At 67.4% G+C, this 25,819-nt stretch overlaps 1 protein-coding gene across 1 annotated transcript in view; it reads left to right on the top strand.

The window, feature by feature from the left end:
* Positions 1–1,845: 1,845 nt before the first annotated feature.
* KDM6B (lysine demethylase 6B) overlaps positions 1,846–25,819 on the top strand; it is a 41,877-nt gene continuing 17,903 nt past the window's right edge. The window contains 7 exon segments of the mRNA XM_054005662.1: positions 1,846–1,992; positions 10,795–10,928; positions 22,254–22,343; positions 22,869–23,001; positions 23,536–23,662; positions 23,906–24,004; positions 24,225–24,453. Of these exon segments, the coding sequence (XP_053861637.1) occupies positions 23,541–23,662; positions 23,906–24,004; positions 24,225–24,453 (450 nt within the window). The 5' untranslated portion in view covers positions 1,846–1,992; positions 10,795–10,928; positions 22,254–22,343; positions 22,869–23,001; positions 23,536–23,540.

Consider the following 25,819-nt stretch of genomic DNA (forward strand, 5'->3'; position numbering starts at 1 on the left):
GGGGGTGTTTTTTCACACCCCTGAGTGCAGCAAGTGCAGCGCTGTGAATTGCCAGTGTAGCCAAGGCCCCAGTCCCCTCACGTCCAACCATCAATCCACCCACCCCTTCCCTACCCGCCCAACAATCCCCGTCCCCACCTGTCCAACCATCGATCCACCTACCTGTCCCCGTCCCCTCCTGTCAAACCACCGAGCCCCCCACCTGTCTTCACCCATCCAACCATCGATCCACCCACCCATCCAACCATCCATGCAGCCACTCCCCATCCCCCCCATGCCTGCCTCTCCATGCACACCCGTCTCTCCACCCCCACACCTGCCCCTCCATGCACCCACCCCTCTCTCCACCCCCCACCTGCCCCTCCACACACCCACCCCTCCCTCCACCCCCCGCCTGCCCCTCCACGCACCCACCCCTCCCTCCACCCCCACACCTGCCCCTCCATGCACCCACCCCTCCCTCCACCCTGCGCCTGCCCCTCCATGCATCCACCCCTCCCTCCACCCCCACACCTGCCCCTCCACGCACCCACCCCTCCCTCCACCCCCCCGCCTGGCCCTCCACGCAGCCACCCCTCCCTCCACCCCCCTCCTGCCCCTCCATGCACCCACCCCTCCCTCCACCCCCCTGCCTGCCCCTCCATGCACCCACCCCCCTCACCCCCACACCTACTCCTCCATGCACCCACCTGTACCTCTACCCCCATGCCTGTGCCCCTCCATGCACCCACCCCTATCTCCACCCCCATGCCTGCCCCTCAATGCACCCATCCCTCCCTCCACCCCCACACCTGTGCACCCCCACCCACCCACCCCCCTCCACCCTGCGCCTGCCCCTCCATGCACCCACCCCTACCTCCACCCCCACGCCTGTGCCGCTCCATGCACCCACCCCCCTCCACCCCACGCCTGCTCCTCCATGCACCCACCCTACCTCCACCCCCATGCCTGCCCCTCAATGCACCCATCCCTCCCTCCACCCCCACACCTGTGCCCCGCACCTGCCCCTCCATGCACCCACCCCTCCCTCCACCCCCACACCTGCCCCTCCACATACCCACCCCTCCCTTCACCCCCCCAACTGCCACTCAACGCACCCACCCCTCCCTCCACCCCCCCGCCTGCCCCTCAATGCACCCATCCCTCCCTCCACCCCCCACACCTATGCCCCTCCACACTGCGCCTGCCCGTCCATGCACCCACCCCTCCCTCCACCCCCACACCTGCTCCTCCATGCACCCACCCCTCCCTCCACCCCCCTGCCCACCCAACCCCCCACCTGCCCCTCCACATACCCACCCCTCCCTTCACCCCCCCACCTGCCCCTCAACGCACCCACCCCTCCCTCCACCCCCCCGCCTGCCCCTCCATGCACCCATCCCACCCTCCACCGCCACACCTGTGCCCCTCCACGCACCCACCCCTCCCTCCATCCCCGCGCCTGCTCCTCCATGCACCCACCCCTTCCTCCACCCCCCCCACCTGCCCCTCAATGCACCCACCCCTCCCTCCACCCCCCCCGCCTGCCCCTCAATGCACCCCCCCTCCCTCCACCCTGCGCCTGCCCCTCCATGCACCCACCCCTTCCTCCACCCCCACACCTGCCCCTCCACGCACCCCTCCTCCACCCTGCTATTCCCCCGTCTCTCCCCACACCACAGTGCCCCCCCCCACGCGGATGGGTCTCCGCGCGTGGGGGCTCCCGGCGGGCGGGCGGGGGGCGGGGTGCCGGGAAGATGGAAGTGAGGCTGCTGGGCCGGAAAGGGGGGGGAAGGGGAGGGGGAGGGGGAGGGGGAGGGGCAGGGCTGTCTCGGCCGGGGGGTGGGGGCTGGGCTCCCGACACAACCCGCCTCGGCTCTTTGTTTGAGCGGCGAGAGGCTGGGGGGGAAAAGCGGCAGCGGCGAGACGGGAGCGGCGCTCGCTGGCCGGGCCGTGGGGCAGGGCCGGGCCGGATTCCCCCTCCCACGCCGGGACCCCCGGGAGCAGCCGCAGGTAGGGCCGAGCGGGGGGGGGGGGTGTTCGGGGCCGGGATCGGGGCCGCCGCTTTGTTGGGGCGGCGGAGGCCTGGCCTGGCTCGGCTCGGCCCGGCCCGGCCCGCGGGACCTTTAAAGGGAGGGTCGGGCCGGGTGACGGAGCCGGATGCGGCTGGAAATCGGGAGTCACTGTGCCGGAGTCACGGGCCCGTCCCCCCCACCCCCCCGGTGTAAATCGGGAGTCACTGCGCCCGTTTCCTTCGGTTCCCTGTGTAAATCGGGAGTCACTCCGCCGGAGTCACGGGGCTGGTGTAAATCCGGAGTCACGGGGCTGGTGTAAATCCGGAGTCACTCCGCCGGAGTCACGGGGCTGGTGTAAATCAGGAGTCACTCCGCTGGAGTCACCCCGGGGCTGACTCAGACCTTGGCCCCAGTGCAGATCTGGAGTCACCCCCAGGACCCCCCGAGCCCAAATCCAACCCGTGTCAAGGTGTGTGGGGGGGGTACGCTGGAGCCGCTGGGGGGGGGGGTCACAGTGTGTGTATCTGGAAGGGGTATTTGGGGGGACCGATCTATCACCCCTGTTTGGGGGCAGGCAATAGGCCTTAGCGGGGGGGCCGTGTGTGGGGCCGCCAGGGGTGGCTGGCTAGGAGTTGGAGGTCCAGAGGGTCCCGCACACACACAGCAGGCTGCTGCCCCATAACGTCCCGGGTGGGGGTCTCCACTCAGCTCCACTGAAAGCCCTAAATACAGAGGTATTGTGTGTGGGAGGGGTTGCTTTAAGGGGGGGCTGTAAAGTGGGGGGGGGCCCTGGGATCACCCAGTGGCTGGCAGGGGAGGAGCAGATCCGGGGCGGGAGACAGGTGCTGCTCCCCTATGCAGAGTGGGGCAGGCGGGCCCAGGCGGGTTCTCCGGTTCTGGGTCTACTTTGGGGGCAGGAGGGCGCAGACGGGGTGTCCTGCCCTCCCCACCGCTGGGACCCCCCGGAACTCCAAGGATTATGGGGGAGCCCCAGGGCAGAGACTGGCTGGCGGGGGGTGGGCAGTGAATGGGGCAGGGGCCTGTCCCCTCTAGGGGGCGCTGGCTCCCACCCGGCCCCAGGGACGCACATTAGGGAAGTGGGGCTGCGTGGGGAGGTCCGTTGGCTGGTGCCCCACTACCGGGGGCTCAAGGAATTGACACCCCCCCACACGCACACACCCGGAGATGGAGGGTCCCTGTTTAGGATTCCCAGGGCTTTGGCTGTAGGAAATTGGAGGCATTGGGATGCAGAGGGGTGGAGGTGAGCTATTGTGCGGCAGTCAGAACCCCCTGGGTTCCCTCCCCAGCTGCGTGGGGGGGGGGCGCAGGACTCCTGGGTTCCCTCCCTGGGCGTGGGAGGGGAGTGGGGTCTAGTGGTTAGAGCGGGGGGGGCTGGGAGCCCGGACTCCTGGGTTCCCTCCCCGGCTCTGGGAGGGGAGTGGGGGCTGGTGGGTTAGAGCAAGGGGGGCTGGGAGCCAGGACTCCTGGGTTCTCTCCCCGGCTCTGGGAGGGGAGTGGGGGCTGGTGGGTTAGAGCAAGGGGGGCTGGGAGCCAGGACTCCTGGGTTCTTTCCCTGACTGGGGGGTTAAAGGGGGGGGGGGTTAGATTTCCTGGGCTGGAGCAGGCAGCTGTTGCCTTCAGTCCCCAACCTGTTGGGCCTGGGACAGAACCAGCTGCAAGCCCCTCAGCCTGGCTTCGGGCCCCCAGGGTTAGGGCAGCCTGGGGCTCTGGCAACCCCCGCCCAGGTACCCCTCTGTGAGGGGGGACAGCTGGGAATAAAGCCCCCCCCAGCCTGGACCTCCCCCCAGCCCTGCCAGTGCCCCTCACTCCCGACCCGCAGCCCCCGCCAGCCCAGCCCTGCCCCCCCCCCAGCTCTGCCAGTGCCCCTCACTCCCGACCCGCAGCCCCTGCTAGCCCAGCCCTGCCCACCCCCAGCTCTGCCAGTGCCCCTCACTCCCGACCCGCAGCCCCTGCTAACCCGGCCCTGTCCCCCCAGCTCTGCCGGTGCCCCACACTCCCGACCCGCAGCCCCCTGCCAGCCCGGCCCTGCCCCCCCCAGCTCTGCCGGTGCCCCTCACTCCCAACCCGCAGCCCCTGCTAACCCGGCCCTGTCCCCCCAGCTCTGCCGGTGCCCCTCACTCCCGACCCGCAGCCCCCTGCCAGCCCGGCCCTGCCCCCCCCAGCTCTGCCGGTGCCCCTCACTCTCGACCCACAGCCCCTGCCAGCCCGGCCCTGCCCCCCCCCCCCCAGCTCTGCCGGTGCCCCTCACTCTCGACCCACAGCCCCTGCTAACCCGGCCCTGTCCCCCCAGCTCTGCCGGTGCCCCTCACTCCCGACTCGCAGCCCCTGCCAGCCCAGCCCTGGGCTCCCCCCAGCTCTGCCGGTGCCCCTCACTCCCGACCCGCAGCCCCTGCCAGCCCTGCCCTGACCCCCCAGCTCTGCCGGTGTCCCTCACTCCCGACCCGCAGCCCCTGCCAGCCCTGCCCCCCCCAGCTCTACCGGTGCTCCTCACTCCCGACCCGCAGCCCCTGCCAGCCCTGCCCCCCCAGCTCTGCCGGTGCCCCTCACTTCCGACCTACAGCCCCTGCCAGCCCTGCCCCCCCAGCTCTGCCGGTGCCCCTCACTCCTGACCCGCAGCCCCCGCTAGCCTAGCCCAGCCCTGGCCCCCCCCAGCTCTGCCGGTGCCCCTCACTCCCGACCCGCAGCCCCTGCCAGCCCGGCCCTGCACCCCCAGCTCTGCCAGTGCCCCTCACTCCCGACCCGCAGCCCCTGCCAGCCCTGCCCTGCCCCCCCCCAGCTCTGCCAGTGCCCCTCACTCCCGACCTGCAGCCCCTGCCAGCCCAGCCCTGCCCCCCCCAGCTCTGCCGGTGTCCCTCACTCCCGACCCGCAGCCCCTGCCAGCCCAGCCCTGCCCCCCCCCCAGCTCTGCCGGTGTCCCTCACTCCCGACCCGCAGCCCCTGCCAGCCCTGCCCTGCCCCCCCAGCTCTGCCGGTGCCCCTCACTCCTGACCCGCAGCCCCTGCCAGCCCTGCCCCCCCTAGCTCTGCCGGTGCCCCTCACTCCCGACCCACAGCCCCTGCCAGCCCAGCCCTGGGCAGCCCAGTAGATGGCCCCAGGTGTGAATTTCTCTTTCCTGGGCCAGGTCTGTGTGGGGTACAGAAGGTGGGGCAGGGTGTGGGGCTGGTGTGGGAGCAGCTCCCCTACCCACTGACTCCCCCCTCATCCCAACGACTTGGGAGTGGGGTTATGCGGCCCAAGGCCCTCAGGGGGGTCTGGACGGAAGGACAAGGCCTGGCCCCTCTCAGCCCCCCACCCCCAGCCCTGGGGGGCTGTTTAAACACCACCTGACTTCCTTCCTGCACACCAGATCACTGAGGGACTGGGGGGGGGGGCAGCGCGGACCAATCAGGTGTCTCGTCTCTCTCGACCCCCCCCTGTCCCCCGGAAACAGCCACCAGACCCTGCCCAAGGGCCCCCGGGACAGAACACGCCTCAGTCTGTTCCCCCCCCCCCCCATACCCACTAAGCAGGCAGAGCTGGGGGAGCTCAGGGCTGGGCTAGCAGGGGCTGCGGGTCGGGAGTGAGGGGCACCGTCAGAGCTGGGGGGGGCAGGGCTGGGCTGGCAGAGGCTGCGAGTTGGGAGTGAGGGGCACCGGCAGAGCTGGGGGGGTCAGGGCAGGGCTGGCAGGGGCTGCGAGTCGGGAGTGAGGGGCACCGGCAGAGCTGGGGGGGGGGGCAGGGCTGGGCTGGCAGGGGCTGCGAGTCGGGAGTGAGGGGCACCGGAAGACCTGGGAGGGACAGGGCTGGGCTAGGAGGGGCTGCGGGTAGGGAGGGAGGGGCACCGGCAGAGCAGGGGGGGGCAGGGAGAAGCCCAGGGTGGGGGGAGATGCTAACACCGCCCCCACACTCCCAGCAGCAGCAAAGCCGGGAGCCCCAGGGCCTGACCCCACAGATTTCCCCATCACCGTAGGTAGGGGCCCGCCAGGGGGGGCACCGAGCTGGCATCAGCAGGGCACTGAGCCTGGGGGCTGGTGCCCCCTAGTGGGGACGGTGCCCCGGCTCCCTGCCCTGCCCTGCCCCCACCCCCGTACCCAGACCTGGCTGGGCCTGTATCTCTGGCTCACCCCACCCAGCCTCCCTGGGCAAAGGGCACAGGGCTGCCCCTCCCCTCCCGACCTTCGCACCCTCACCTGGGGGTGGAGGATGGGGCCGCCCTGGGGGAAGCAGAGGCCAGGCATGGCGGGGAGGGGGAGGGCGGCGGGAATCCCCGCCCCGATTGGGCGGGGCCGGGAACTACCAGCCCCTGGATCCCGCCCACCCCCAGGATTTTCCCAGAGATCCCCAGGCCTTGGCAGCCTGCCAGTCCCAGCTGGGTCCAGCCCTTTAACTGCCCCCCCACACACTGAGCTCTTTAAAGGCGTGTCCCCTCCACAGCCCTGCCGGCGCCCCTCACTCCCGACCCGCAGCCCCTGCCAGCCCTGCCCTGCCCCCCCCAGCTCTGCCGGCGCCCCTCACTCCCGACCCACAGCCCCTGCCAGCCCAGCCCTGCCCCCCCCAGCTCTGCCGGCGCCCCTCACTCCTGACCCGCAGCCCCTGCCAGCCCTGCCCCCCCTAGCTCTGCCGGTGCCCCTCACTCCCGACCCACAGCCCCTGCCAGCCCTGCCCCCCCCAGCTCTGCCGGTGCCCCTCACTCCCGACCCGCAGCCCCCGCTAGCCTAGCCCAGCCCTGGCCCCCCCCAGCACTGCCGGTGCCCCTCACTCCCGACCCGCAGCCCCTGCCAGCCCGGCCCTGCCCCCCCAGCTCTGCCGGTGCCCCTCACTCCTGACCCGCAGCCCCTGCCAGCCCAGCCCTGCCCCCCCCAGCTCTGCCGGTGCCCCTCACTCCCGACCCGCAGCCCCTGCCAGCCCTGCCCTGCCCCCCCCAGCCATGCCGGTGCCCCTCACTCCCGACCCGCAGCCCCTGCCAGCCCGGCCCTGCCCCCCCAGCTCTGCCGGTGCCCCTCACTCCCGACCCGCAGCCCCTGCCAGCCCTGCCCTGACCCCCCCAGCTCTGCCGGTGCCCCTCACTCCCGACCCGCAGCCCCTGCCAGCCCTGCCCTGACCCCCCCAGCTCTGCCGGTGCCCCTCACTCCCGACCCGCAGCCCCTGCCAGCCCAGCCCTGCCCCCCCCAGCTCTGCCGGTGCCCCTCACTCCCGACCCGCAGCCCCTGCCAGCCCTGTCCCCCCCCAGCTCTGCCGGTGTCCCTCACTCCCGACCCGCAGCCCCTGCCAGCCCTGCCCCCCCCAGCTCTGCCGGTGCCCCTCACTCCCGACCCGCAGCCCCTGCCAGCCCTGCCCTGACCCCCCCAGCTCTGCCGGTGCCCCTCACTCCCGACCCGCAGCCCCTGCCAGCCCTGCCCTGACCCCCCCCAGCTCTGCCGGTGCCCCTCACTCCCGACCCGCAGCCCCTGCCAGCCCTGCCCTGCCCCCCCCAGCTCTGCCGGTGTCCCTCACTCCCGACCCGCAGCCCCTGCCAGCCCTGCCCCCCCCAGCTCTGCCGGTGCTCCTCACTCCCGACCCGCAGCCCCTGCCAGCCCTGCCCCCACAGCTCTGCCGGTGCCCCTCACTCCTGACCCGCAGCCCCTGCCAGCCCTGCCCCCCCTAGCTCTGCCGGTGCCCCTCACTCCCGACCCACAGCCCCTGCCAGCCCTGCCCCCCCCAACTCTGCCGGTGCCCCTCACTCCCGACCCGCAGCCCCCGCTAGCCTAGCCCAGCCCTGGCCCCCCCGCAGCTCTGCCGGTGCCCCTCACTCCCGACCAGCAGCCCCTGCCAGCCCGGCCCTGCCCCCCCAGCTCTGCCGGTGCCCCTCACTTCCGACCCGCAGCCCCTGCCAGCCCTGCCCTGCCCCCCCCAGCTCTGCCGGTGCCCCTCACTCCCGACCCGCAGCCCCTGCCAGCCCTGCCCTGCCCCCCCCAGACCTGCCCGTGCCCCTCACTCCCGACCTGCAGCCCCTGCTAGCCCAGCCCTGACCCCCCCAGCTCTGCCGGTGCCCCTCACTCCCGACCCGCAGCCCCTGCCAGCCCTGCCCCCCCCAGCTCTGCCGGTGCCCCTCACTCCTGACCCGCAGCCCCTGCCAGCCCTGCCCCCCCAGCTCTGCCGGTGCCCCTCACTCCCGACCCACAGCCCCTGCCAGCCCTGCCCTGACCCCCCCAGCTCTGCCGGTGCCCCTCACTCCCGACCCGCAGCCCCTGCCCCCCCCCAGCTCTGCCGGTGCCCCTCACTCCCGACCTGCAGCCCAGCCCTGCCCCCCAGCTCTGCCGGTGCCCCTCACTCCCGACCCGCAGCCCCTGCCAGCCCAGCCCTGCCCCCCCCCCAGCTCTGCCGGTGCCCCTCACTCCCGACCCGCAGCCCCTGCCAGCCCTGCCCTGACCCCCCCAGCTCTGCCGGTGCCCCTCACTCCCGACCCGCAGCCCCTGCCAGCCCTGCCCTGCCCCCCCCAGCTCTGCCGGTGCCCCTCACTCCCGACCCGCAGCCCCTGCCAGCCCTGCCCTGCCCCCCCCAGCTCTGCCGGTGCCCCTCACTCCCGACCCGCAGCCCCTGCCAGCCCTGCCCTGCCCCCCCCAGCTCTGCCGGTGCCCCTCACTCCCGACCCGCAGCCCCTGTCAGCCCTGCCCTGCCCTCCCCAGCTCTGCCGGTGCCCCTCACTCCCGACCCGCAGCCCCTGCCAGCCCAGCCCTGCCCCCCCCAGCTCTGCCGGTGCCCCTCACTCCCGACCCGCAGCCCCTGCTAGCCCTGTCCCCCGCCCCCCAGCCCAGCTTCTGCTCCACTCCCTCATGGGCTCCGGTGGTTTCAGGCTCACTCCGAAATATTTCTGGGGTCCCAGGGCTCTGGGTCCAGCTGCCCCCCCAGCCTCCCGGAACCGTTACATCATCACCTGCCCCAGGTTACTGGGTCTTGCATCATCGGACAGGGCAGCAGCTGGTGGGGAGGTGGAGCCTCCCGCTAGAGCTGCAGGTAGTGGGAGGAGTCGGAGCTAGTGGTTAGAGCAGGGGCAGGCTGGAAGCCAGGACTCCTGGGTTCTCTCCCCGGCTCTGGGAGGGGAGTGGGGGCTGGTGGGTCAGAGCAGGGGGGGCTGGGAGTCAGGACTCCTGGGTTCTCTCCCCGGCTCTGGGAGGGGAGTGGGGGCTGGTGGGTTAGAGCAGGGGGGGCTGGGAGCCAGGACTCCTGGGTTCTCTCCCCGGCTCTGGGAGGGGAGTGGGGGCTGGGTGGTTAGAGGTGGGCAGGCTGGTAGCCAGGACTCCTGGGTTCTCTCCCCGGCTCTGGGAGGGGAGTGGGGGCTGGTGGGTTAGATCGTGGGGGGGGCTGGGAGGCAGGACTCCTGGGTTCTCTCCCTGGCTCTGGGAGGGGAGTGGGGACTAGTTGGATCCTGGGCCCATGGGCACTTTGCCAGACCATTCCCCTCTGCCCCCCCATGGGTGTGCAGGGTGGTGACCCGCAATGCAGGGGCCACATGGGAGGGGGGGCTGGCACCTGCCCCCTCTGCCAGCTGCAGCGCTGGAGTTCCTCCCCCCCCCACCCTGGTTCTGAAGGGCCCCTTGTCCCAGCTGGAGGGGCTCCCCTCCCCCTCCGCATTGTCTGCACACACTGGCTCATTATCCCTTGGGGCGGGGGGTGAGGGGGGCTGGGAATCCCCCCCCAACACCACACACGGCGCCTCTGTGCCGGCAGCTGGCAAGGGCCAGCCGGGACGCCCACCCCAAGCAGGGCAGGGGGTGAATACTGGCCTTCGGGGGGGGCCCACTGTGGGGGTGAATGCTGGCAGTCGGCGGGGGGGGGGGGGGCGTCTCTCTCGGGTGCAGCCCGCCCAGCCCTGCTGCTATCTGGCTCCTGCCCGTTAGGTGTGCCGCCCGGAGCCGGCCCCCGCCCCCAGCTTGCTGCCCTGATAAGCTGGACCTGTGGGGCACGCGCTGGGGGGCGGGGCGGGGAGCTGATCTCTGCCGGATCCCGGCGCTGCTGGGAGCCCACGAGCCGAGGTACCGGCCTCGGGCAAAACACAACACGGGGCTGCGGGTCGGGAGTGAGGGGCACCGGCAGGGGTTGGCGGGGGCAGGGCTGGCCTGGCAGGGGCTGCGGGTCGGGAGTGAGGGGCACCGGCAGAGCTGGGGGGGGCAGGGACGGTGGCAAGGGCTGCGGGTCGGGAGTGAGGGGCACCGGCAGAGCTGCGGGGGGCAGGTCCGGGCTGGCAGGGGTCGCGGGTCGGGAGTGAGGGGCACCGGCAGAGCTGAGGGAGGCAGGGCTGGGCTGGCAGGGGCTGCTGGTCGGGAGTGAGGGGCACCGGCAGAGTTGGGGGGGATAGGGCTGGGCTAGCAGGGGCTGCGGGTCGGGAGTGAGGGGCACCGGCAGGGGTTGGGGGGGGCAGGGCTGAGCTAGCAGGGGCTGTGGGTCGGGAGTGAGGGGCACTGGCAGGGTTGGGGGGAGCCAGGCTGATTACGTAGGGACCCCTTACCCGGCGCAGAAATGCAGCCACCTCTGGGGCGGGGCGGCTGGTTACACAGAGACCCCTCGCCCAGCACAGAGATGCGGCCACCTCTGGGGAAGAGCGCAGGGTGCCTGTGTGCATGGGGATCCCTTGCACACCACCCCGTGATAGTCCGATAGGACGCGGAGTGGATCCCGGCTCGCGGCTTGTCCCGGACTCCTGGGTTCCCACCATGTCCCTGCGGATGGGGATTGCCCCGGTGTGGGGGCGGGGTAACTCACAGGCCTTCGCCCGGGTCACCTCTCTAACCGTCTGTCTCTCCTCCCGCCCCCCCCCCCACAGGACCAGTGCCCCCCCCCAGTATGGCTGGGGCGTAGCCCCCCCTTCTGCAGCCCCATCTACTGGTCTGGTTCCCGTATGCGCCCGGAGCGGGGCCCAGCCAATGAGAGAGCGGAGACGAGACTCCTCCCACTACGGTGAGTGACTGACTGAGGCCCCATATCGCCTGGCCGCCCCATTGACCTTCCCCCTCCGCCCTCAGGGTGGGATGTTGCAGGGCGGGGGGGGGGGGGGGAGGAGCCCGTGCTCATTGGGAGGAGCTGTGCCGTGGGGGTGCTCTGTGCCGTGGGGGGGCTGGGGGGGCACCGTGCTGTGGGAGGCGTCATGTTCTGTCTCTTATCCATTTGAATGGTTACAAGGCCCAGGATGCGTGGCCGTGGGTCAGAGCGTGCCCCATGGCACCTTGCTGACCCCCAGCCTGGCCCCCTAGCCTCCCCCCCACCCCGCCGCGCCCTCCCTTCCTGTCCCGTGCCCGGCTCTGCCCGCTCTGCGCAAGCTCCTGCCCATTGCGTCAGCCCGTCCTGCCTTGGGCAACCCCCGGGCGTAGCCGTGGGGGGCGGGGGACGGGGCTGCTTCCACCCTGAACCCTCTGTCGTCGCCAGCTTGGCCCCTGGGGGGTGGAAGACGCAAAGGTAGGAGCGGGGGGACCGCCCCATGGGGAAACCCCAGACCCCCACTCCCACCCCGCCCCCCAGCTGCAACTGTGCGGCTGTTCACTACCCCTACGTCGCACCCCAGAGGTGGCCGCATCTCAGCGCTGGGCGAGGGGTCCCCATGTAACCAGCCGTCCTGCCCCAGAAGTGGCTGCATCTCAGCAGTGCTCCAGGCTGCCCCCTGCCTCCATCATCTCGGCTGCCCCATGGCAGGACATGTCCCCTGTGCCCAGTCCACGCTGCTGGCCAGCAGCTTTCCCTGCATGGTGCAAGGACCGGTGGCCGCTACCAGGCAGTACGGCCCATGCACGGATGCGCACTCCCAGCACAGATGCCCTCGCACGGACACGCTCGTGCAAGCGCTGACACGGACGCTCACGCCGACGCCCACTCAGGGGTAGGCGTGTGGCCACACAGGCACATGCCCGGTGACAGACGTGGTGCCCACGCCACCCGCTGCCTGGTCGCTGCCAAGTACACACGTTTCCAGGGACCCTGCACAGCCCCATGCCCGCTCCTGCCCCTGTGCAGGAGCGCACACCCTCGTGAACTGTCTCGCTCTCTCGCACACATACACAACACCCCCCGTCTGTCTCGCGCCCAGAGACACCTGGGCACGGCTCGGGACACACTCTAGTGACCCCACTGCCCGTGCACTCATCTCTCTCGTGCGGTCACATGCCAGGCACCAACGCGACACACAATCCGGGCTCCCTCACCTGATCCTTTCCCTGTCCCCCTCCCCTCCCACCTCCCCAGCAGCCGCCTGGCGCAGGGCCTGGCAGCTGGAAAGGCGTGTGGCGGGGGGGGGGGGAGGTTCCTCTGCGTAATCGGAATGGGGAGAACAAATGAATCACACTCCCACGCCCCCCCGCCCCCACAGACCTCAGCGTCCCCCCCCCCCCCAAGCCACCATGACCTTAAAAGGCTCCGCTCCAGAGTTAACCCCACGCTGCATCCAGCCACCCTCACTCCCGACCCGCAGCCCCCCGCGCCCCCCAGTTCTGCCAGTGCCCTTCACTCCTGACCCGCAGCCCCCCTCCTCCCCCCCAGCTCTGCCAGTGCCCCTCACTCCCGACCCGCAGCCCCCCTCTGCCCCCCCAGCTCTGCCGGTGCCCCCCTCCTTCCCCACAGCTTGGCCAGTGCCCCTCACTCCCGACCCGCAGCCCCCCTCCTCCCCCACAGCTCGGCCAGTGCCCCGAACTCCCGACCCGCAGCCCCCCTCCTCCCCCACAACTCTGCCGGTGCCCTTCACTCCTGACCCGCAGCCCCCACCCCAGCTCAGCCAGTGCCCCTCACTCCCGACCCGCAGCCCCCCTCGTCCCCCCCAGCTCTGCCGGTGCCCCTCACTCCCGACCCGCAGCCCCCCTCGTCCCCCCCAGCTCTGCCGGTGCCCCTCACTCCCGACCTGCAGCCCCCCTCCTTCCCCCCAGCTCTGCCGGTGCCCCTCACTCCTGAACCACAGCAATATTAACCCGTTATTTGCCAGCATTTGAGTGAGTAGCTCAGTGCAGTTGTTCAATGCCCCAGAGCGGCACTAGGGGGCGCTGTGGGGCAAGGAGGGGGGATGGGGGGCTCAGCAGGGGGCGCTCTCCCCTGGCAGGCATTGGTTTAAAGGGACGATGGCAGTGCTGATTTCCCACGCTGCCCCATAGGGCTGAGGGAGGGGCTATGGGGCTTTGACTCAGCCGCCCTCCCCTCCAGTGCCTCCCAAAACCAGCCCTGCCCCCAGCAGAGCCTGGACCATGTAAAAGGCATAATCCGGGGGACGGGGACACCCTGATTTCCCGATGACGCTTGATGGGACACGGGAGGTGCCCAGATACCATGGTGACAGGCCCGGGGTGAAACCTTCGCACGCCCATTCAGTGATTCCCATTTGTGTGTGGTCTTGTTTGTGCTAGTGTGTTGCGATTGTGTGTGCGGTTGTGCCTCCTGTGTGTGTGATATTCTCCCTGGGGTCGTCTCATGTATGGGGCTGTGACTCTGTGTGTTTGTGTGTGTGTTTCCTGTGTGAGTGATTGTGCGTGTGTGGGATGGTGTTTCTTGTGTGTGTTGTCTGTGATATCGGGTGTGTGGTTGTGTCTCACTGATTGTGTGTTGGTGATACTGTGTGTGTGGCTGTGGCTCTGTGTGTGTGGTTCTCCCGGCGTGTGTGTCTGTAATATTGTGGGTGTGTGCTTGTGCCTCTTGTGTGAGTGATGTTGCATTTGTGAGGTTGTGTCTCCTGTGTCTGTGATATTGTGGGGGAGGGTTGTGTCTCAGTGTGTGGATCTGTGTGTGTGGGTCTCCCCGGCATGTGGGTGTCTGTGATATTGGGTGTGTGGTTGTGTCTCCTGTGTGAGTGATTTTTGTGTGTGTGTGGTTATGTCTCTTGTGGCTGTGCTATTGTGTGTGGGTCTGTGACTCAGTATGTGTGTGTTTGTGTTTCTTGTGTGTGTTGTCTATGATATTTGGTGTGTGGTTGTGTCTCACTGTGTGCGGCTCTCTCTGTGTGTGAGTCTCCCTAGTGTGTGTATTGGGTGTGTATTGGTAATACTGTGTGTGTGTAATGTCTCCCCAGTGTGTGTGATATAGTGTGTGTGGCTGTGTCTCAGAGTGTGGTTCTGTGTCTGTGGCTCTCCTGGTGTGTGTGTTGGTGATAGTGTTGTGTGTGTGTGTGGTTGTGTCTCTAGAGTGTGGCTCTGTGTCTGTGTTGGTCTCCTTAGTGTGTGCGTTGGTGATACCCTGTGTGTGTGTGTGTAATGTCTCCCCGGCGTGTGTGTGATATTGTGTGTGTGGTTGTGTCTCAGAGTGTGGCTCTGTGCTCTCCCAGGGTGTGTGTGTGTCTGTTTCTCTAGGGGGAGAAGCAGGGTGGCGAGGGTTGGGGGCGGGATTCCCAGGGGACGGGCTGGATTGGGTGGGAGCCGGGTGGGGCAGGGCCGGGGGGGGGGAGGGGGCTGGATTGGGTGGGAGCCGTGTGGGGCAGGGCCGGGGTTCCCAGGGGACGGACTAGGTTGGGTGGGAGCCGGGTGGGGCAGGGCCGGGGGGGGGGGGGGGCTGGTTTGGGTGGGAGCCGTGTGGGGGCAGGGCCGGGGTTCCCAGGGAGGGGGCTAGGTTGGGTGTGGGGCAGGGCCGGCGGGGGGGGGGGGGGTGGAGGAAGAGGGGGGCGGGGAAGGGGGATGATGTCACCCAGCTCTTTAAACCTGAGTCACGGTGTCCGGAACCCACGGCCGGGCTTGGCCCCCCCCACAGCGTGGCTGGCGGGGGGGGGGGACCCCGGGCGGGGGGGGCGGGAGGAGGAGCCGGGCGGGCCCCGGAGCCAGTTGGGAGCCGGCAGCAGCGAGTGCGGCACACGGAGTGTCCGTCTGCCTGTCCATCCGCCTGTCCCATCTGCCTGTCCGTGGCAACCCCCCGGCCCAGGAGGGGGCCTGGGACCCACACACACACCCTGACCCCTCCCCCCCAGCTGGCTGGAGGGGGGCACCGGGCGCCTGCCCCACGGAGGCCAGGAGGTAAGGCCGGGCCGGGAACCCTCCCCACGCGCCACTGCCGGCGTGCATGACGGTGTCTCCCTCGTGGGGGTGCCGGGGGTGAGTCGAGTACGGGTGATGGGACCCCCCCCCAGGCCTCCTGGATTTGTGACTTTGTGTGATTGTGTGTAGGGAGTGTGTGTGTGTGTCTCTCAAAGGACGGTGTCATTGTGTGTGTGTCTGTGTGTGTCTTGAAGGACGGCATGATTTTGTGTGTGTGTATGTGTCTTGAAAGACTGTGTGATTGTGTGTGTCTCAAAGATCTCTGTGTGTGTGGACAGTGTGTCTGTTTGGCTCAAAGGACGGTGTGATTGTGTGTGTGTCTCAAAGTTCTGTGTGTGTGTGTGTGTGTGTGTGTCTGTGTGTTTCTCAGAAGTGTGTTTTGGGGAGGGAGATGGTGTGCGCCTGTCTGGCCTCTGAGTGCCGGGCTGTGATTTTTGTCTCTTTCCAGTGCTTGGTGTGTGATTGTGTTTCTCTTCAACTCGCGTGTGACTCCTCTGTGTTGTGAGTTTGTCTGTCTCCGGCGTGTGATTTTTGTTGTCCAGTGAGACAGTGTCTCTCTTTAGTATGGGGAAGGTGGGTGTGGGTGTGACTTTCTCTTGCCGATGTGTTTGTGTGTCTCTGGTGTGTGTTTGTGCATCCCAAATGGTGTGCGTCTCTCTCTGCCCTGTCCTTGTGTGTCCCCCAGCGTGTGCGTAGGGCACAGAGCCGCCTGTGCGGTGTTTTGTTGTGGGTAGCCGTTACAAGACGGTTGTACCCAGCTGGGGGGGCGGGGGGGGAGGGCTGGAAATCTGTCATGTCCCCGCCCCCCCCATGTGAAGGAGGGAATCCCAGAGCTGTTAACCCTTGGGGGGTCGGGGACTTCCAGACTGCTGGGCCCCCCCTCCCGCACCAAGGGGTCTGGGTGTGTGTGTGAGCCAGCCCCATTCTTCTCAGTGCTGGACGTGTGGGTCACTGTGTGGGTCACTGTGGGGGGGGGGGTCAGCCCGTGAGTGTCACTGTATGTGTGTCATGGTGGGAGGTCTGCCTGTGTGTGTGTGTTTCCCTGTGTGGGTCTGCCCATGTGTGTGGGTCTGCCCGTGTTTGTGACAGTGATGGTGTATCATTGTGTGTGTGTGTGTCACTGTGTGAGTGCGCGGGTCTGCCCATATGTGTTTCTGTGTGTGCGGGTCTGCCCGTGTGTGTGTGACAGTAATTGTGTTTGTGTCTGTGTCACTGTGTGCGCGCGTCTGCCCGTGTGTGTGTGACAGTAATTGTGTCTGTGTGCCACTGTGTGCATACGTCTGCCCGTGTGGGTGACAGTGATTGTGTGTCACTGTGTGTGTGTGTGTGTGTGTCACTGTGTGAGTATGCAGGTCTGCCCATGTGTGTCACTGTGTGTGGGGGTCTGCCCGTGTGTGTGTGACAGTAATTGTGTGTCACTGTGTGAGTGCACGGGTCTGCCCGTGTGTGTCACTGTGTGAGTGCGCTGGTCTGCCCGTGTGTGTGTGTGTGACAGTAATTGTGTTTGTGTCTGTGTGTCACTGTGTGCACACCTCTGCCCGTGTGTGTGACAGTAATTGTGTGTCATTGTGTGCGTGCGTCTGCCTGTGTGTATGACAGTAATTGTGTGTGTGTCACCTGTGTGTGTCACTGTATATGTCTGACTGGGTGGGGGGGTCTGCCCATGTTTGTGTGTCACTGTGTATGTGTCACCATATTTGTGAGTATGTGTGTCGCTGTGTGTTGGTCTGCCCATGTGTCACTTTGCCCCATGTGTATGGCTCTGCCTGTTTATGGCTCACTCTGTGTGTGTGTGTGTGTGTGTGTGTGTGAGAGAGAGAGAGAGAGACAAGGTTTGTGTGTGTGGGTCACGGTACGTGCGGGTCTCCCTGTGTGTGTGACACCAACTGTGTGTGTGTGTGTGTGTGTGTGTGTGTGTGAAATGCTGTCTGTGCCTTTCTGTGTCACTGGGTCTGTGTGTCACCGTGTTGGAGGCCTGTCCGTGTGTGTGTGACAGTGATCCTGTGCAGGTGTGGGTGGGGTGCCTGTGTGTGTGACCCTGTGTGTCTCTAGGTCATCGAGTGACACTATCTGACACCGTGCGGTGCTGTCTCTGTCATGCTTCCTGGTTTACCGTGGGATGCGGCGTGTGTGTGACCTTGTGTGATGCCGGGTGCGTGTGTCTCTATCGCTGTGGTGCCGGTTGCGTGATGCTGGGGGTGTGCGGGTCTGGGGAGGACGGGCAGTTGTGATAAGTCTTTTGGTCGGTGCACACGTGGGTTTCCAGGTGCGGCACTGACTCAGCGCTGACGTGACTCTGACCCCCGAGGGGGTGGGGGTTCCCCACCGCCTGTCGTCAGTGAATCTTCCCCCCCACCCAGTTCCCAGACGGGCTGGATCCCCCCACCCCCGGGCGGGATCTAGGGCCGGGCTCAGCTTTCGCTCAGATTCACAGCAGCCGTGCGAGGGGATGCACGGAGGAGTGGGGCTGGGTGCCCAGAGTGCAGGGGGGCAGCTCAGAGCATATGGGGGGGGCAGGTTTGAACTGTGGGGCTCATGGGGATGCACGGGGAGGGGCTGGTCATGCACTCAGTTGTGGGCGTTCACATGGGCGTTCCTTTCAGTGCACGCATGCATGTCTGGCTCCATGCGTGTGAAGGTCTCCTTGTGTAACTCCCCCCTTCCCCCCCGCCATATGCTCCAAGCTGTGGAGTGATTGTGCGGGGAGGGAACCCCCCACCCCAGCACTCCCCCACCTCTGACTCATCGAAGGAGGCGGAGCCAATTCAGGCCCCGCCCCCTAGTGCTGCCAGGCCCCACTTCCCCACCCCATCAGCCCCTTGGGATGCCCCTCCTACTAGTGCCCCCTTTCCCCTTGCACAGCACTGCGGCCACACGCGTGCACATTTGCCCCCGTTCACCCCCCCCTTCACTCACACTCGCCCGCATGCACTCTCGCCGACACACGCAAGGCTCAGCACACTTGCACGATTGCACTGAGACAGATGTGCGGCCCCGCTGGCTTGTGCATAGCTCTGCTCATGCCCTTTTCACGCCTAGGTGCACCAGTCGGTCTCGCATGCCTGCCGGTGCCCCTCACGTGCACACACGCTCCCTGAAATCTGCATTGTCACACACATTCTTATATGCACCCTCACACCCAAATACGGACTTCTTCACCCATCACCGGGTCTCGCACACTTGGCAAGACACACTGACACGCACAGTCAGTTGTGCACGCTCATTTGCACATGTATGCTCTCAGCTGCACCGCCATACCCGTGCAGATGTCCACACATGCAGGGTCACTTTCACACACATGCACACTCTGACATGCACGGTCACTGTGGCACACTCATTTGCATGGCCCATGCTGTCGGCGACGGGTTGGCGGTGCATGTTTGACTTTGGCACGCTCGTGCCCTGCGTGCTCGGCCTCCACCGCCCGGTCGCACATTCCCTTCTCACAAGCATCTGCCCTCGCACACTCGTGCGTGCTCTCGCACGCCAGTGTATCACCACCCGCTCGTGCCCCCCGCCCCCCGCCCGGCCTGTGTGAGTCAGGGCTGCTACTTCCCTTTTCTAGTAAAGGCAGAGCCCAGACAGGAACCCCGGGGCCGCTTCAGAGAACGTAGCCGTGAAGGGGAAGGAAGAGGTCATTTCCCAGTGCCCACCCCCGGGAACTCCCCCGGCACCTGGCAAGGGGGCAGGGTGGGCACTGTCATCTCTAGGGGGCGCCGATCCAGCCCCATGGCTCAGGGGGGCGGGCCATGGGGCACCGTGAGGTGCCGTTGTCTCTCTGCCTCATGCCCTTCCTGGCAGCCGCCGGCGGGCACCGCTCAGCTTCCCGGCCAGCGTGGGCGGGACGGAGATTCCCTCCGTCAGGCGCGGCGGGGATGGGCGGGGCGGCCGGGCTTACCCCGCCCACGCCCAGCGCCGCCACCGGAACTCACAGGGAGCCCGGCCCGGTCACTGGTGCCATGCCCGAGAGCGAAGGGGTGGGGGGCGTGCTGCCCCCTGCTGGTAGGGGTGTGTTCACGCAGCGCTGCCCCCCGCTGGTGTGGGGGTGTTCACCCTGTGCTGCCCCCTGCTGGTGTGTGTGTGTGTGTGTGTGTTCACGCATCATTGCCCCCTACTGGTGTGTGTGTGTGTGTTCACGCAGGGCTGCCCCAGCTGGTGTGTGTGTGTTCACGCATCATTGTCCCCCTGCTGGTCTGGGTGTGTGGGTGTGTTCACGCAGTACTGGCACCTGCTGGTGTGTATTTGTGTGTGTGCACGCAGCACTGCCCCCTGCTGGTGTGTGTGTGTGTGTGTGTGTCCCCACGCATCATTGCCCCCTGCTGGTCTGGGTGTGTGGGTGTGTTCACGCAGTGCTGGCACCTGCTGGTGTGTGTGTGTGTGTGTGTGTGTGCACACGTAGCGCTGCCCCCTACTGGTGTATATGTGTGTGTGCGTGCGTGCAACGCTGCCCCCCTACTGGTCTGTGTGTCTGTGTGTGTGTTCATGCATCATTGCCCCCTGCTGGTGTGGGTGTGTTCACATAGTGCTGCCCCCAGCTGGTGTGTGTGTGTGTGTGTGTGTACGCAGTGCTGTCCCCGCTGGTGTGTGTGTGTGTGTTCACACAGTGCTGTCCCCAGCATGTGTGCGTGTGTGTGTGTGTGTGTGTGTGTGTTGATGCAGAGCTGCCCCCTACTGGTGTGTGTGTGTGTGTTCATGCAGCGCTGCCCCAGCTAGTTTGTGTGAGTGTGTGTGTATGTGTGTGTCCAATGCTGCCCCCTGTTGGTGTGTGTGTGTGTCTATGTTTGTGTGTTCACACAAGGGTGTGTGTGTGTATGTGTGCACACTAGTTCTGCAACTGCTAGTGTGTGTGTGTGTGTGTATCCAGCACTGTCCCCTGCTGGTGTGTGTGCGTGTGTGTGTGTTCACGCAGGGGTATGTGCACACAGCGCTGCCAACTGCTGGGTTGTGTGTGTGTTCACGCAGGTGTGTGCGTGTGTGTGTGTGCGCGCGCATAGCGCTGCCAACTGTTGGGGTGTGTGTGTTCACGCAGGTGTGTGTGTGTGTGTGTTCACGCAGGGGTATGTGCACACAGCGCTGCCAACTGCTGGTGTGTGTGTGTGTGTGTTCACGCAGGTGTGTGCGTGTGTGTGTGTGCGTGCACATAGCGCTGCCAACCGCTGGTGTGAGTGTTTGTTTATGTGTGTCCACGCAGCGCTGCCCCCAGCTCGTGTGTGTGTGTTTGTGTGTCCGGCGCTGCCCCCTGCTGGGATGTGTGTGTGTGTGTGTGTGTGTGTCCAGCTGTTTGCACAGGAAGTGGTTTCCTGTGGGCCCACCCCCCCCCTTGACTCCCCCATTCACACCCTCGCCCCCTGTTGTGCCCCCCCAGCTCTGGCAGCCTGCCTCCGGCCAGAGGGGATGTGAATAAACTGTCATGAGGAGGGGGGCGGAGCAAGTATGTCTGACACGGGCGTCGTGCTGCACGATTCCTCTCTGCTCGCACACGCGTCATGGGCCAGCCCCGAAATCCCCACAGCGCAGGATGGGCCATGACGGCAACGGCGTGGGGGGAATATAGGGGGGAGAGGAAGGCGCGTGTGAATGTTCCGAGCACGTGTGCACAGCTGGGCACGGCACGATCACGTGTGTAAACATGCAGCGCACAAGTGTGCCGCCGTGCCCAAGGAGCTCACGCACGCATGTGAAAGTGAGAGTGCCCGGGGCGTGAGTAGGTGGCAGAGTCTGGGGGCCTCGAGTACATGACACGGCCCTGCCACATGTGTCATTGTCATGTCTACATGTCCTCATCACTGGTTGGCATGTCTGTGTTGTTAGCGTGTCCACGCATGGCGGTGTCGCATGTCACTGGCGTGTGCCGGGCAGCAGCCGTCCTGCCAGGGTCTCCCTTGGGAGCGTACGTCCACCCCGCCCACTTCCTGCCCCGGTCCCAAACTTAGCCCCCCAGCCGCAGCCGCTTTTAGCTCCGCTCCGTCCCGCCCCCCCGAGCCATGTGCGTCACCTCCCTCTGGGGCCCAGAGCGGGGGCACTCCCCGTCCATGTGCCCCATGTCTGTCACCCACCGCCCCCCTGCTCCACTCCGGTGCCCGGGGGCGGAGAGAGCTGGAAGCAGACGGGGCCGTGGGGTTGGGGGGCGGGGGGGGTGTCGTCTGGGCGGCATCCGCCTGGCGTGACGGGGCTGGGGCTGGGGTGAGTCACGGAGGCCAGGGAGGGACAGAGGCGGTGGTGGCGGCGGCTCCCCCCCTCCGACCTCCACCTGCTGCACCGGGGCAGAGCCCATGTGTGGGTCCTTCGCTGTCCTGTGAGATCTTGTCTGTCCCGTGTGCCCGCCCCACAGCGCCCTGCGGCTGCTCAGTCCCGCCCCACGGTGCCCCCCACTGCTCCTCAGCCCTGCCCCACGGGGCCACACTGCCCCTCGGTCCCACCCCACAGCACCCCCACTGCTCCTCAGCCCTGCCCCCACCGGGCCACACTGCCCCTCGGTCCCACCCCACGGCCCCCCACTGCTCCTCAGCCCTGCCCCACCGGGCCACACTGCCCCTCGGTCCCACCCCACGCGCCCCCACTGCTCCTCAGCCCTGCCCCACAGGGCCACACTGCCCCTCGGTCCCACCCACAGCACCCCCACTGCTCCTCAGCCCTGCCCCACCGGGCCACACTGCCCCTCAGTCCCACCCCACGGCCCCCCACTGCTCCTCATCCCCTCCCCACGGCGCCCCGCTGCCACTCAGCCCCACCTCACGGCCCCCCCACTGCTCCTCGGTTCCCGCCCCACAGCCCCCACTGCGCCTCAGCCCTGCCCCACGGGCCCCCCGCTGCCCCTTGGCCCCGCCCCACTGCCCCCCCCCCGCTGCGCCTCAGCCCCACCCCATGGCCCCTGCTGCCCCACGGCCCCTGATAGCCCAGCCCTGAGCTTCCCCCGAGCCCTGCTGCTGCCCCTTGGTCCCGCCACACAGCCCCCCTGCTGCACCTCAGCCCCGCCCCACGGCCCCCCCCCGCTGCCCCTCAGCCCCACCCCATGGCCCCTGCTGCCCCTGAGTCCTGCTAGCCCAGCCCTGAGCTTCCCCCAAGCCCCCCCACAGCCCCTCGGTCCCACCCCGCCCCCCCTGTTGCCCCTCAGTCCTGCCCCACGGCGCCCCTGCTGTTCCTCCTGGTTTGCTCCCCGGAAGCGCCCCCACCTCTGCATCTCACCGGACTCACCTTATTGGTTGCGTATTGCTCCTCCCCTGGTTCCCATTGGCTCTCCCGCCCCAGACCCTGCCCTGCAGTGACCGTCTGGCTTCCCATTGGTCTCTTCCAGGCTGCGCTAGAGGACGGATGGGGACGATGATTGGCAGCCAGAGGGGGGGCGCCGCATGATTGGCTGGATTCCTGGAGAGAGTCGCAATAGGTGGGTCCTGGAGGTGGGGGGGAGTGGTGGGGTGGAAGGGGTTAACCCCGCACCGGGGGGCGGAGCCAGTTTAGCAAAACTGCCCCTCCCCCCACATTGTGCCTCAATTGGGCCGCCCTGCAACCCCCATTAACCCCGTCTCGGCCTGGACCCCCCCATTAACCCCGTCTCGGCCTGGACCCACTTCCTCCCCCCCCATTAACCCCGTCCTGGCCTTGATTCACCCCCCCCCCCCCCCCCCGCTTTAGCTCTGTGCTCGGTAGTTGGGAGAGGAGTTGGGGCAGTGGGGGAGGGGTGGGGTTCCCCGAATGGGTCTGTACAGGGGAGTCCACCCCCACCCCAGCCCCCAAACAGCCACCCAAGTCATTTGTGCCCCCCGTCCCTTCCCCCCCAAGGTGATCCAACTCCCTCCCCTCCCCCGAGGTGATTCTAGCTCCTCTCCCCTCCCCTCTGAGGTGATTCTTGCCCCCCCTCCTCCTGAGGTGACTCCAACCCCCCCATGGCTGACCCCCGCTCTCGCCACAGTGGTGTATGAGGCTGTGACGGCTCCCCACGGCGCCGGGGGAGTCTCAGCCAGAAGGAGCCGCGGGGGCTGCCCGTCGCTCGCACCCCGGAGGGGGCGGAGGGGGGGACAGAGGCATCCAGCTCAGCAGAAGTGGTGAGGCCAGGCCCAGCCCGGGAACGGGGGGGGCGGAGAGGGGAGGGGGATCATGGGGGAGGGAATGTGGGGGGGCAGGGGGAGGGGACTTGAGGGCAGGGAGAGGAGTGGGGGAGGAGATGTCTGGTGTGGAGGGGGAGGAGATATCGGGGCAGGTGGGAGGGGGGATGTGGGGACAGGGAGGGGGTGGGGGGGATGTTGGGTGAGGAAGGGGATGTTGGAGGAGGGGTGGGGGAGGGGATGTGGGGGCAGGCAGGGGGAGGGGACTTGGGGGCAGGGAGAGGAGTGGGGGAGGGGATGTCTGGGAAGGTGGGAGGAGGGATGGGGGAGGGGATTTCTGGGGACGGGACAGGGAGAGGGGTGGGGATGTTGGGGCAGAAAGGGGGCAGGATGAGGGTGGGGGAGGGGATATTAGGGTTGGAGGAGGGGACTGAGGGGGGTATGGAGGGGTTGTGGGGGCAGGCTGCACCTTGTGCCCTGCCTGGGGGTGGCGGAGGCACCATGTAACCCCGCCCTGCTCCCCATCTCCGGCAGGCTGGATGCATCGCACCGTGGAACAGCTGGGGGGCCGGGCCGGACGGGATCCCTTTGCTCTCAGCAGCCTGAGCTGCGGCGGGGCCTGGAACCCCGGCCACTCCCGCCCATGGCTCCCGGGCGGCAGGTGAGTCTGTGGGACACCCCCCACCCCAGGGGGAGCTCGCCCCATCTGTCAGCGCCCCCGGGGGGGGGCACAGAACTGGCTAGAGCGGTGCTCCCTTCTCCGCCCCCCTGAGCCAGCCAGTCCCCACCCTGGGGCCGGGTGGGAGCTGGCGCCCCCTAGAGGGGACAGGCCCCGGGCCCCATCCCCGAAACCTCATCCCTTACCCTCTGTCTGTCTAACCGTCTCTCCTTCCTTGTCCCCCAGGTGCTCTGCCAGCATCGGACAGTCTCAGCTGCCCCCACATCTCCCAACACCTCATGGCACTAATATCGGGCACCCCAACAAACCCTATTTCCCCTCTGGGTAAGTGTTGCTGCTCTTGATCTCCGGACACAGGGTGGGGGGAAGCCCATCCCAGAGCTGGGGAGAAAACCTAGGAGTCCTGGCTCCCAGCCCCCCCTGCTCTAACCCACCAGCCCCCACTCCCCTCCCAGAGCTGGGGAGAGAACCCAGGAGTCCTGCCCCCCCCCCCGCCCCCCCCGCCGGGCGCGCTGAGTCTGACACGGTCCCTGCCACCCCACAGGAGTTCTGCCCCCCGGCCCCTGCATGGCAAGCTGGAGGCCATCCACGGCTGCGTGCAGGCCCTGCTGCGGGACCCAGTGCAGCCACAGCTGTGGGAGCAGCTGGGGCAGGTCTACGAGTCGGAGCAGGACTGGGAGGAGGCCGTGCGGTGCTACCAGAATGCGGCCCGCTACCAGCGCGACTATGGGAACTACAGCGAGATCAGCGCCCGCATCGGGCGCCTGCAGCAGGTGGGGCAGCCCGGGGGCCCGTTGTGCTGATCTGGGGTGGGGGGTCTGGGCCCAGGCGCCCGTTGTAGTGATCTGGGGCACGGGTCTGGGCCCAGAGGCCCTTTGCATGGATCGGACGTGGTGGTTCCGGGCTTCGTCACGAGGTTTAGTGAGTTCTTGGTTTTCCCGCGTGAGCAAATCCGTGTGCCAGTGACCCCGTGCGAAATCTCTGCCTGTGCAGTGAGAAATTACCATCGCCGTCCGCCGAAGCGTTCACCAGCAGCTCGAGCGCACTCGTCCAACTGTCCGTCACACGCCCGGGCAATGTTACGTCTCCTGGGCTGAGGTCACCAGAACCCACAGGCGAGGGAAAGACGTTTGGGGGGGGCTAATTCAAGCTAGGCGCACTTTGGGAGCGGGCGGCCCGTTCACACCCAGATGTCGTCTTTCTCGCCACTCCGTAGTTGGAACCGGAGGCTAGGCAGCGAGGAGCCCACCACGGGTGGACGGTGGGGTGGGATGAGACAGGGCCTTGGGCCAGTTCAGGTGAACGAGCTCACGTCAGGCGAACTCAGGTCAGGTCAGGCGAACGAGCTCACGTCAGGTGAACTCAGGTCAGGCGAACGAGCTCACGTCTGGCGAATGAGCTCACATCTGGCGAACGAGCTCACGTCAGGCAAGCTCAGTTCAGGTGAACAAGCTCACGTCAGGCGAACTCAGGTCAGGTCAGGCGAACGAGCTCACGTCTGGCGAACGAGCTCACGTCTGGCGAACGAGCTCACGTCAGGCGAGCTCAGTTCAGGTGAACAAGCTCACGTCAGGCGAACTCAGGTCAGGTCAGGCGAACGAGTTCACGTCAGGCGAGCTCAGGTCAGGCGAACACCCCGGGCTCTGGGCCCTGCCTGGCAAGCAAAGGAGGCTCGGCTGAAATTAACCGCCCAGAAGAGCGCGGAACAGATTTGATGAACACGACTGAGCTGCTTGTGAATGATGTTGTGACTGTACCTGCCTGGCTGTGGGTGTGTGTGTGAGTGTGTGCATGGGTGCGTGGGTGTCATTCTCTGTGTAATTCTCTGGAAATTCTGTTCAGTGACATTGTTGGCTTCTTTTGAGAGCTTAGACAGCGACACCTAGCGACTGCTATGTGGAGTTGGCAACACCCGGGTGGGTCCATTGGGCTGACCGGGGATGATGGTTCTGGGCCGGGTAGGTCCATGGGGCTGATTGGGGGAGGGGGGTTCTGGGCCGGGTAGGTCCATTGGATTAATTGGGGAAGGGGGGTTCTGGGCTGGACTGGCCCTTTGGCCTGATTGGGGAGGGGGGTTCTGGGCCGGATAGGTCCATGGGGCTGATCAGGGGAGGGCGGTTCTGGCCCGGACGGGTCCAT

The sequence above is a fragment of the Malaclemys terrapin genome, chromosome 15 (assembly GCF_027887155.1).
Source record: "Malaclemys terrapin pileata isolate rMalTer1 chromosome 15, rMalTer1.hap1, whole genome shotgun sequence".
Taxonomy (NCBI): domain Eukaryota; kingdom Metazoa; phylum Chordata; order Testudines; family Emydidae; genus Malaclemys; species Malaclemys terrapin.